General features: G+C 37.0%; 1 protein-coding gene across 2 annotated transcripts in view; it reads left to right on the top strand.

Annotated features, from left to right (window-relative positions):
• The window catches only part of KIF14 (kinesin family member 14), a 56,295-nt gene extending 45,361 nt beyond the window's left edge, over positions 1-10,934 (top strand). The window contains exons 26-30 of one of the 2 annotated variants that reach the window (XM_025855315.2): positions 2,457-2,615; positions 3,357-3,479; positions 7,143-7,217; positions 8,143-8,281; positions 8,843-10,934. In XM_025855315.2, coding sequence (XP_025711100.1) covers positions 2,457-2,615; positions 3,357-3,479; positions 7,143-7,217; positions 8,143-8,281; positions 8,843-9,222 — 876 coding nt within the window. In that variant the 3' untranslated portion in view covers positions 9,223-10,934. The remainder of the gene's footprint in view (positions 1-2,456; positions 2,616-3,356; positions 3,480-7,142; positions 7,218-8,142; positions 8,282-8,842) is intronic. The other variant, XM_073884537.1, reaches the window with a different exon arrangement.
• Positions 10,935-12,416: the final 1,482 nt, after the last annotated feature.

Here is a 12,416-nt window from a genome sequence, read left to right as displayed (position 1 = left end):
CAAGCTCCTTCCAGTACACCCTTCTAACAAGCCTAAAGCATGGCCCTTTATTTCATGGTCCACCATATTGGTGGAGCTCTGTCTGAGTTCAGTGCAGCAGGGTGGAAGAAGTGACGAAGAAGGGAAGGGTCAAAGAGAAGGGAAGTTTCTGGAAATTTCCATATGACATTTCTCTCTATATATCTTTGGCCAGAACTTCATCACATGACCATATCTAGTTACAAGTATTATTGGGGAATGTACTTTTTATTCTGGACAGCTACATACCTCGTGGAAAATCAAGGATTCTATTACTACAGAAGAAGTGGGGAATTTGATATTAGATAATACCTAGTCATCCACCGTTTCAGTGAACTCCTCCATAAGAATTCTTTGAATAGAGGCGCCTGGGTGGCCGAGTCGGTTAAGCATTCATTTCTTGATTTTGGCTCAGGTCATGATCTTAGGGTCATGAGATCAAGCCTTGTGTCAGGCTCTGTGTTCAGTGTGGAGTCTGCTTAGGATTTCCTCCCTCCCTCTCCCTCTGCCCTTACCCTGCTTGTGCATGCATGCACATACTCTTTCTCTCTAAATAAATAAAATCTTAAAAAAAAAAAAAAAGAATTTCTTGAATATATGAGGGGAGCCAATATGAAAATACCAAAAGGGATAGGTTTCATTTTTTTAAATGGGTGACTTTGCTTCATAACAAAATGTTCCAGAATGTTTGAACAAATCTTATGTTTTTGTGCCCACCAAAAGACTTTCTACATTCTATTATTGTAGTAAAAGTTAGTTGTATCAAATACTTCCTGAGTGGGCTATTTACTTGATAGGATTTAGAAATGTTTGTTTGGGTAATCTAACTAGTCAAATTGAAATCAAATGTTTATTTTTAATTGTCCGTTATTCTTCCCTGGGAGGTTTTTCCGGGTCTCCCCATGACTTGGTTAGGCATTTCTCTTATTTGTTTTTCTGATAATCCTGTACTTCACCTATAATGCCTTTTAATATTAACATATTTATAAACCTACACACCTCAATGGGCAGTAACCTTCGGGCAGTTAGAGGGGCTAAGAATCCTTTTTTCACAAGGACTCATCATATGATAGATACTCCGTTGGATACTTGTTATTGGATTAATTATAAATTCACACTGGATGAAGGATCACTTTGGATATAAGCAGTGAGGAGAGAGAATGACCCTGGGACAGAGAGGCGGGCTACAAACAGGTATGGGTGAAGTGATAGATGAAGGAAATGCTCTGATAGCATAGAGCCATGAAAATGAAAGGGAAGACTGGCCAGAGAGCAAAGCTGGGGAACCAAAAACCTGAGAGTCTGACTTATGCTTGAACCTGGAGAAGGAAGCTAGTTGAGGAGTTGTGGTGGAAAAGAGAGTGTGAGATATACTTAGTTGGCTCTTAGATTTTAAAGGCAGTTCAGGAACAGAAAAAAACCCCAAAACCCACTATTGGCATTTGGAAATCCTTTTTGAATGCATGCTAAAGGACAGTTCTCTGTCCTTTGGCAAATTGCTTAACTTTTTAAGTCTCCCCATTTTCTCATTGGGAAAATAAAAATAACAGTGCCTATCTGGCAAGGTAGAGGACCAGATGGATGGATGTTACAAGAAAGTACATATTAGAGTAACTGGTATGTAGTTTCTTTCCTTCTTTTCGTCCTCTAGGAAGAACACTTTGAACTTAACTTAGGAGTTATGACCTATAGCCCTATGGGAAATGTTTTACGTAAGGAATCAAGGATGGAGAGAAGAGGTAACTTGAAGGGGAGATTAGACCAAGCTCAGGAGAGACTTAAGTTGGCAAAACTGAATTTAGTGACTATACTTCCTACCTAAGTGTGGTTTGAGGATTCCTACCTTGTAGCAGTATTATAAGCATGGCCCAGAAAGCAAGCCAAGAAAAGTATTCTGAAGAATCACTATAGTCGGCAGGTAACAGAGAGAAAACCTCGGTGGGGCACCTCCTCATTCCTCTTGGGCATGCGTACTATGCTGTAGAAGCCTTTTGTTGAAGGCTTTTTTTTCCCCCTTTCACTTCCCTTTCCTCTTTCTTCTCCGCTGAGAAGAGAAAGTATCTTCATTAACCCTCTTTCAGATGGCTACTAGGATGGGAAAAGTTCCAAAGGCAAAAAAGAGCCATCATTTTGTTCCCTTTTTTGGTGTGGACCATTCACTTATTGCTTCTGTCTTTTATCTAGTTAACTGCATACTTGTCTTAGGTCTCCTGTTAGGGTGTAAGGTCTTTGAGGGTAGAAGCTGTATTCCAGTCATCTTATTATCGTTAGTAGCTACAGGGTTGTGTGTTTTCTGATTCTGACTGAGATTTTATGAAGCATAGTCACTGTATCAATGAATGCAGAATTTGTTTTCTTCAAATTGCTTTTCTGGTCTTTTCTTTACCTCTGTTTGTAATCTCATGTGTCTGATATACTGATCCATTTTTGTTTTATAGGGATGTTGTTCAGATATCTCATCAATGGTAAAGGAGGCTCAAAAGAAAATAATCCAAATTGTACAACAAGCTGTAAAATATGTGGGACAGTTAGCAGTTCTTAAAGGGAGCAAGCTGCATTTTCTAGAAAATAGTAGCAACAAGGCTGCCAGTGTTCAGGTAATTTGGTAATATTAGTTTTGAAAGACTTCGCCTGAGGGAACAGTGTAGACTTCTCATAATAGTATCACTAAACATGATAAGCTGTTTTTATTTTAAAATAGTTCATACTTTTAATAGTTTGGCAATATGATTTAAAACTGTTTCAGTCTGAGTTGGTTAAATGTACTGATAATTCTGGTTCACTTTGCCTTTTGAATCTTTGCGCTGATGATAGGTACCTATTCTGGAGGGTTTGCTCCGCCAATCAACACATAAAGAACTCTACAATTCTAGAAAATTTGTATTTGCTTGCTTTAAGTATTCATGCCATTGAAAACATAGTATTATATTAGAATGTTACTGTGTTCTAGCAACACAGTGTCCTAAGATGACACTTTTTTTTTTTAATTTAAATTTTACTTAGTTAACATACAGTGCAATATTGGTTTCTGGAGTAGAACTCAGTGGTTCATCACTTACATACAACACCCAGTGCTCATCACAACTAGTGCCCTCCTTAATACCCATCACCCATCTAGCCCACCTCCCTCAGACAGACATCTCTTATTACATGTTATATGTGGAATGCTAGATTACAGATTTTCTTATAGACTGTTTTTATTCCAGACTTAGTTGAATTTAATAAACTTGGAACTTACTATAGTCCTAAAATAAGCAGAAAATATAACTTAATTATTTTATATTTTTTAAAAATATAAAACCTAGGTTTTCCACTTAATGTTTAAAAACTTTTTCTAGGAGGATTTCATGGATGCTCTTTGTGATGGTATAGGCTTAGGAATGAAGATCCTATTAGATTCTGGAATAGAAAAAGCAAAAGAACTTCAACATGAACTCTTAAGGCAATGTACCCAAAACGAGGTAAGAGGAATAAAAGAACATTCTATATAGTACCAGATGGTCTATAAAGTTGATTTTTAAAAAACAGTTTAATTCAACTAAATTGGATTCTTATAAATTTATGTATTTTAATTTGTGCCAATATATTTTTTTTTAATTGAAAAGGCTGATTGTGATCATTAGGTCATGGTGCTATTTCCCCAAGTTACTCTCGAGTTACTGCGGCCTCTGTTCTGTACTTTCGCTAGATCTGTCAGTTATCGGCTGTGAGCAGTCTGTGGAGAAGCTCCAGAGCAGAATGGAGTATGGCAGTGACATCTAGTGTTCACTTTCTGCTTGTTTGTTTCTTCCTGATCTTTTCCGCTTAAGAATGCAAACTACTGTTTATTGATGTAATATTTTAAACTAAATATTTTGTCAGAGGCATTCACATCTGTTATTTCATATCAAGGTACAGAACCCACAAAGATTTGAGTGACCTCCTAAAATAAGCTTCCTCCCCACCCTCTCCAGCTAACTAACCTTAAAGCATAAAACCAGCTGCTGTCTTAGAGGTGGCACTGTGTTTAAAACCTGTCATTTTTCAGCGATCATTTATCAAGTCGATGCTCTGACTCTGTTTCTTCACCTGTCATATGTAATAATACTTATGTCCTAGGTTGTGAGTCACTTATTTATTAAATAATCTCCCAGCACACGCATGGGGCTAGGTGCTCTACATAGAATAGTGGTGAACCTCCCCACTTTGCAAGGGAGGAATTATTTGTGTTCCTATGCATGTCACTGAGCTTCAGGACCTTGTCCAGTCGTCCTGAGCCAGGGTTTTATATTCTACCTACTTGATTGACTCCGAAACTCAGCATGCTACAAAAATAAGGTTTGTAAATCATTGTTCATGTTAACTTTCTTTATTGAGAGTTATTATTAGTAAATTGGGGACTCAGAAGATGAGTTCCAATCTTTGTGGCAGTGAGTCTCAGAGCCCTGTCTGTTCTAGAATCTTGTAACAACTTCTTGTTAAAACCGTCTCTGCCCTGGGGCGCCTGGGTGGCTCAGTTGGTTAAGCGACTGCCTTCGGCTCAGGTCATGATCCTGGAGTCCCGGGATCGAGTCCCACATTGGGCTTCCTGCTCAGCAGGGAGTCTGCTTCTCCCTCTGACCCTCTTCCTTCTCGTGCTCTCTATCTCTCATTCTCTCTCTCTCTCAAATAAATAAATAAAATCTTTAAAAAAAAAAAAGAAGAAAAAAAAAACCCATCTCTGCCCTTTCCTGTCTTTTTCTGGAGTCCGTCAGCTGCAGTGGAGCTGCCTGGGGGATATTGTGTTTGCTGACTCATCCCCACTAGGGTGGGTACTCATTTACATACATACTGATTGATCTAGGAAAGTCAGTCAGGTGGAGGACTGTTATCTTCTACCCCTCCGACTCCTTTCCAGGACAGCATCGACTAAGTTAGATATTTTTTTTTTCCTTTTAGCAAAACCTTTTCATTAATGTGTGTCTAGCTTCCTTATCAGGGGAGAAATTTTCCATGTAAGCCAGAGGGGATCTCCATCCCTTTCCTCAGACTAAAGGGCTACATGGGTTCATCTCTGCCCAAACTGGCCCCGAACTGGAAAAAATGCTGAATGTTAAATTGCTCTCCTGCTTCCTGTGTAGCCATGAGCTGCTTACCTGGGCCTAACTTGTTGCATTTAAAAAGTGAGGATGGTCATATGTACTTCATAAGATTGTTCTGAGAATTATGGGAAATTAAGAACAGTGGACAGGAAAATGCTAGACATGGTGCCCGGCAGATCTTAGCTGCCTCCGCTTGCTTGCGCTTGTTCTCTCGGTATGTTTGCCTTTCTCACTTTGTGTTAATTTGTTTTTAAAATAAAAACGCATTCAAAAGGAGCTCATTTTGCCATGAAATCAAGATACGTGGGTCTAGTCCTGTTCCAGGAGACGTGAGGCTGATTTCAGCTCTGTAATGCAACTTTGAAGACAGTGGGCTCATACCACCCACTGCGGGCATCTCCAGCTGGGTTGTGCCCAGCAGCGGGACCATTTATCCCTCAAACAACGATCTGTCGCTGTTTACAAAGTAGAATTTCCGCCGGCAGTAAGTGCAAGAGGGTATAGAATAAGTCAGTGAAAAGCAGAGGCGAAGTAACGCATGTGAATGTGCTTATTAATAAGCAGTAGAGCAGGGTGCGGGTGTTAGCTTACACAGCAAAAGGGTCAGGCCCGTCTTGCATAAAATTCGTATTATTGGCATTTTCATGCAGACTTCTCCCTCCCTTCCTCTCATTTTCTTTCTCTCATTTTCTATGTGCCACATCTGTATAGTCATGGTGGGGTTTTAGCTTATCATATTCTTAGAAACGAAGAATTTGAAGAAATAGAAAATGGGTTCAAACATAAGGCATTGGAGTTATAATTGTAAAGCTGGAGCCAGGGGAAAAAAAGAATTTGTGTGTTCCTTTCTTTTACCACATAGAGGAAATTTAAGGTAGACCTAGGGAAGTACTAGGTACTTCCTAGTACTAGGAAGTGATCCCGGGGTCCTGGGATCAAGCCCCGCATCGGGCTCCCTGCTCAGCAGGAAGCCTGCTTCTCCCTCTCCCACTCGCCCTGCTTGTGTTCCTGCTCTGGCTATCTCTCTGTCAAATAAATAAATAAAATCTTAAAAAAAAAAAAGAAAAGAAAGAAATTAAGTGAGAAGTCACCTTAGGGGGGCAGCATTGAGCAGTACAAAAGCAAAGACTTCAAATTGCGACTGGGGGTTCCTACCCTGATTCTGGGTCTCAGGAGCTTGGAATCTGTTTTCTTGTTTGTAAACGGAAGATTTGCATATGCAGCAAAGAATTATAATTGAGAAGCAAATAATAAAACACGTAAGTGAAATCACTCGGACATAGGAAGACAAATAGTTTACAATCTCACTTATATGTGGAATCTAAAAAAAAAAAAACCTTAACTCATAGAGACATGGAAACAGAATACTTTAGTGGTTACCTGAGGCAGGGGTGGGGGGTGGAGGTGGGGGTGGTACATCAAATGAGTGCAGGTGATCCAAAAGTACCAGCTTCCGGCTGTAAGATAAAGAAGCCCTGGGGATGTAATGTACAACATGGTGATGATAGTTAATAATACTACTATGTTGTATATTTGAAAGTTGCTAAGAGAGTCGATCTTAAAAATTCTCATCACAAGAAAAAAAATTGTAACTCTGAAGTAATGGATGTTAACTAAACTTATTGTGGTGATCGTTTTGCAGTATATCGAATCATTATGTTGTACAGTTTTAAACTAATACAGTGTTACGTGTCAAATATATCTTAATGAAACTGGGGAAAATGTATACATAGTTCTTAGAGATAATATTTCCTTGATATATTAGTTACCTCACCCTCTTCCAAGGGAAGTCTTGGAAATTTCATTCCTATAGATATTTGAACGTAAGACAAAATGCTGTTATTATCACAAACATCAGAGTGTAGAATCAATGTGCAATTTATTTTGAAAGAAATTCTGCTTACATGATTTAGGTACTCCAGCTATTTAATTGCAGTCCCAATAATAGAACTTGAGTCTTTTGACTTACTAGACTAAAATTCTTCCCTGTCTCGTCCCATAGAGTTCTAGGACTTTTAAACTTTTAAATAATTATATAATAAAATATGCCAATATTCTCTCTAGGTTGCCAAACAGATGAAAGCTAAAGCCATGGGATTGATTGGATGTTTTGAAAACATGTTTGCTGAGTGGAAAACAGTAAGAGAAGCTTTAATGTTTACTTTTGTTTGGTGTATCTTAGCATTTCGTTCGGTTTAAGTATAGATACATGTTTATTTCAGTTTTTATCCTTAGCCAGCTAACTCCTTTGTGCATGGTTAGTTGAAGCATGTTTCATAGCTCTCTAGCTACATCCTCTTGGATGTCATAACTTATTCGTTTTAGTAATAGATAAGATATTGTATAGAGATTGATTAATATTAATGTATTTTATCTATTTCTTACTGCTACTGGTTTAGTAACTGTCAGCTTTTCCTGGGATAGTCATTGGCTAAAAAATTGTGTTTAATAATCAATATGCTTAAAGATTTTAAAATATAGGTGAATTAGACAAATTATTTTATTTTCATGTTACAAGTAAATAGAAAAATATAAACTCAGTATATAATCAATGTGTCAAAAAGGAGTAAAATATCTATGGCTTGAAAATTTTTATTTAAAAACAAATGGGAGATATATAAAGTTGAACTCTAAAAAATTAAAGAAATTTATCTTTTATGTTATTGGATAATAAAGGCTACTGTTGTTTTATTTTATTCCCATGTAATATAACAATTGGACTTTGAATTAATTTAAAATTCTTGGGGCCCTGGCTTAGTCAGTAGAGCATGCAATTCTTGATCTCGGGGTTGTGAGTTCAAGTCCCACGTTGGGCATAAATCTTAGTTAAAAAATTTTTTTTAATTTAAAAAATAAAATTAATTTAAAATTCTTATTTCTTTTAAAACAGTAATTGTTAATATTGTATTTTGGTCTTGCTTGTGGAAACAGAACTAAGCACTGGTGAGGAAAGTAAACTCATTCTCTTTCCTGAAGTTAAGATTCTGGTGATTAAAATTGTACTGACTAAGCCTTACTGTCATGTAACATTATGTATTTTTAAAAATATTAACTTTATTTACAGAAAAGTTTCAGAACTGAACTACAACAAGAAAATTCTGGATACCAAGATTTGAAGAAGATGGTTAATCTTGCACCAGAATTCCTGAAGTTAAAACATTGCTTGGAGCAAACTATTCAAATTATTATTTCTGCACTGAGAGGTATATACTCCAGACAGAATTTGTAATTAATCAAAATTTTATAGTTTAAGAACTCTCAGACATCTTTTCATTACTAGTCTAATTCGTTAGCTAAAGTCTAACTAATGCTACGTCCTTGACATTAATTTACCAATATAGGAACTTGTATGGTCGTATTCTCACTTAATATATATAAGTACTTTGCCTAAATAATTAGATCCTAAAAACCCAGGTATTTATTTAGCAGATAAGCTGAGTAATCTTAAGTAGTTTAGATTTATCTTGACAGGGTTACTTTGACCTAAAACATATGTAGAGTCATAGACGAGTAATAAATACCTCATGAAAAATGGAGAGTTTAATGAACTTTTTTTTTAATTAAGATTTTTTATTTATTTATTTGAGAGAGAGAGAGAGAGTATGAGGGGGGGAAGGTCAGAGGGAGAAGCAGACTGCTGAGCAGGGAGCCCGATGCGGGACTCGATCCTGGGACTCCAGGATCATGACCTGAGCTGAAGGCAGTCGCTTAACCAACTAAGCCACCCAGGCGCCCCTAATGAACTTTTTCTTCTCCTTGCATAGGATTCCACAGTGACAAAAATCTTCTCAAGAATTGTGTTGAAAGTCTTTGCAGCTTGGCCAAGGATCTTCATGATGACTTGAGCATGCGCTCTACTTCTCTTGACAGCTGTGAGAAGAAAATACCTCAAGTTGGCCATGGGGGACTAGAATCTCTAGTCAAGTCACTCCTCTTATGTTTTGAATCTGAAGAAAGACCTGATTTGTTGAATCCCTGGGAAACGTGTAACCAAAATACCAGAGAAGAAGGACAACAATCTAAATCAAGCAGGACCGACTCTGTTAGGAACAAAGGTGTACCAAAGCAAGTGTATGAACTCCATGGCTTGTCCCCAGCAGTGACCTCAGAGGACAGCGCACCCATTAGGATTCAGTGGGTTTGAATTCTGATATGTAGGCGCTTAATGACCATCCATGAAAGAGAGAGAACACTGGGTAGGCAATTTTCCTTATGTAGGAGAATATAAAAAGCAGGAAATCACCATAAATGTTTCAGAGAAGTCCACATCTGTTTGGTGGCTTTCCATTGGGAATGGAGAGTATAAGCCTTTGGAATCCCAATTTCAGAATGTGCATTCAGAAGTTTCTCGGCAGACGATTTTTAATAGGCATTCACGGTATTGGAACTGGGTGGCAGGAGAATGAAATCAGGAGTTCGAAAACAAGTGAATGGTCATTTCTCCAGTTTCTCACTGCCTTGAATTTTAAATGTTTGTTTTTCACATTGACATACTATCTCTGGTTGGTTCTTCAGCTTGTTTGTAAATGGTTACTATAATTATTATAAGTTATTTTCTCATGAGTGGAAACACATGAATAATCAGTTACCTTTATGCCTGGGCCTCTTCTCCTCTGCAAACAGCTACAATGAGGTTTATCGTGAAATTGCCAATGTAGGTTTAACTAAGGCAGCTCAACTTGCATTGTTATATCTGAAACTGTTTTTCTTGAAAGGTTAACTGGTTGCCATTTTGAATAGTGTGTTCACTATTTTTTTCTTTTCACAGTTTTCTTTTCTTTCCAAATAGAAGTAGTTACCTAAGTATAGTATAATTAGATATTAATAAAATGTCTTGCTGACATAATAGTTCACTATGTTATCTATGTTCCATAATGGGGCTGTATGAATATAGTTTAAAACCAATTAAATATTGCCAGAATCACACTCACCTTTTGAATGGGGTCAGGAAATCAGAGGCTGGACCTTTTCTTGATAATGCTTGTTTTGTTAAAGGTGTAATGAAAGTGTTTGAACAGGATTTGGTAAAGATTAAAGATCCTTATCCTATCCCACAGTTTAAAAAAACCTTGATTTGGAATCAAGTAATAAAGAGAATATTCTCCTTTTGGGATCTTTCATTAAGGAAATAGTTTGATGTTTTTGACACATATGTGTAGTTTGGAAAAATATTTAGTGATTCTGCTTGGGTGATATTGAGCAGTTCCTGGAGAATAATTCTTTTAAATAAACTGATCCTTTTCATGTGCGCTTTTCACTTGCAGATATCACTTGTACATTTGGCCTGACGAGTGAAAATTGGGTATTAGTAGCATGAATAAATTTGGTAACTGCCTTGCTGGGAAGAGATTGTTGATAATACTGGTTACTGTAGGCAGAACAATGTTAATAAACTATGTGCTGTGTTGCCAGGTGCAGTGTAGCAAATTTGCTTTAATTTTCTTTCTCTCTCTCTTTTTTTTTTCCCTTTTCTTTCTGGCATTTGAGTTTGTATTCCTTCTGAAGTGCTAACCATATTTTTAAATAGTCAGTGTTCTGCCAAGTGGCACCTTTGCTATCAAGTTTCATGAAGTATCAATATACATATAAGAACTTTGCCTGAACTTTGTACTTCTTGGAAGAACTTTCGAAAGTATCAATACAGCAGTTTTCATCTTAATGTTTGGTACTTAATCTTTACTTCCTGCTTTCTAAACTCATGACTTCATTGGTCAGAAACCTATTAGTGTCTTTGTAAAATTTTGTATATATATATATATTTATACTTTTAAGTAACTTGTTATACAGTATTCAAATGAATGATGAAAATATATTTGCTGTTAGAATCATGTGCACTGATAAATGTTATAAAGAGAATGCCTTTAATAAATCTTATTGGCTTCAGAATTATCTCTTGGTTTCAGGTTTTTTTATTTTATATTTTCTTTTTACTTTATTTCTGACTCAAAATTGCCATAATAGCTCTGCTTTGATAATAGTTATACTAGTTACATCATAGGTACATATATATATAAATATAGTTACAGATATATAGTTACACTGGTATTGCAAACCAAACAAATAATTAGCAATACTAAGAGTCTCATGCTCTACCGACTGAGCTAGCCGGGCGCTGGTTAATTAGCAATACTAAACAATAATAATATTATTATGACAACCACTTAGATTTTTTTTCTTTTAACATTGTTCTGCCTCTTCGCGGTTGGTTGTCTGGAATAGCTTTATCCCCATGTACTATAGTGGAAAGAGCATGAGCTTTGGAGTTTGACGCATTTTTCACACATTTGAACTATGAATCCCAACGAGGCTAGTTAATAACCAAATGACCTTAGACAAGTTGCTTGCTGTCTTCTCGCCCATTTCTTCATGCAGAAAGAAAAGTGATACCCACCTCATGGACTCCCTGAGCATTAAATGGGAAAAATTTAGGAATACGTCCTGGCAAGTAGTGGACTGTTTGTAAATGTTAGTGTCTGTCCTTTCCCATTATGGGCAACGAAACCCTCGTCATCATATGTACAAGGTCACACTGGGGGCAAGCCTGTGCTGTGGATGACAGTCTGCCAGGAATCCAAGTTGTATTGCAACCCTGTAAACACGGCATACTTGAAAATATATCTGCTACCATTAGGTTCTGTATTAATGAAGTAAACAGTATCCCACCGGCCTTAAGGAAGGTTCTGTGTGATGTAGGTATGTCCTTCATGAAGTCCCTCTGAAATTTTTGGCAAAATATTATTTAGTTAACTAATTAGCATTTTTAAATTTGCAGTGCCTATGTGCCAATAACGATTTTGAGGTTTTATCTAAATATGGAAAGTAAGAGTTCGTTTATCACAGAGGAGGGGGGAAGGTGTCAGTTTGGTTGGGTTAAAAGAAGGTTGATCTGTTCAGCTTCTTGTGCATGATTCATCAAGGAGGCCTGTGCTCTGGATTTAGCAAGTTACAGTCATTGCATGATATAATCAAGACTGAATTTTTTCATCTTTTTTCTTTTAACCATTATTGGCTTATGGGTTTTTTAGAAGGGAAGTATGGGCATTTAGTTTAATATCATCTGATAGCTAGGTTCATTCCACTTACTCCAATAATTATTTATTCAGTGCTGGGCATACTTCTAGTGCAAAGTCATAGAAACATGAAAAAAAAAAAAACAAACCCTTAGATTGACTCAAATCCTGGATTTGTGAAAGACCCTATTTGTTGGATCTCCAGTTGTTCATAACATTGTACTTTCTCAGTGCAGAAGACCTCTCACCACACTGAAGTTGAACCACAGGAGAACCACCACAGTGTTACTGATTGATTCAAGAAAGAATTCAGGAGGACACCGTTTTG

This window comes from Callorhinus ursinus, unplaced genomic scaffold (assembly GCF_003265705.2).
Source record: "Callorhinus ursinus isolate GAN/ISIS: 27379988/994484 unplaced genomic scaffold, GSC_fseal_2.0 scaffold57, whole genome shotgun sequence".
In the NCBI taxonomy this organism is placed as follows: domain Eukaryota; kingdom Metazoa; phylum Chordata; class Mammalia; order Carnivora; family Otariidae; genus Callorhinus; species Callorhinus ursinus.
This window is presented reverse-complemented; position numbering and strand designations above follow the sequence as displayed.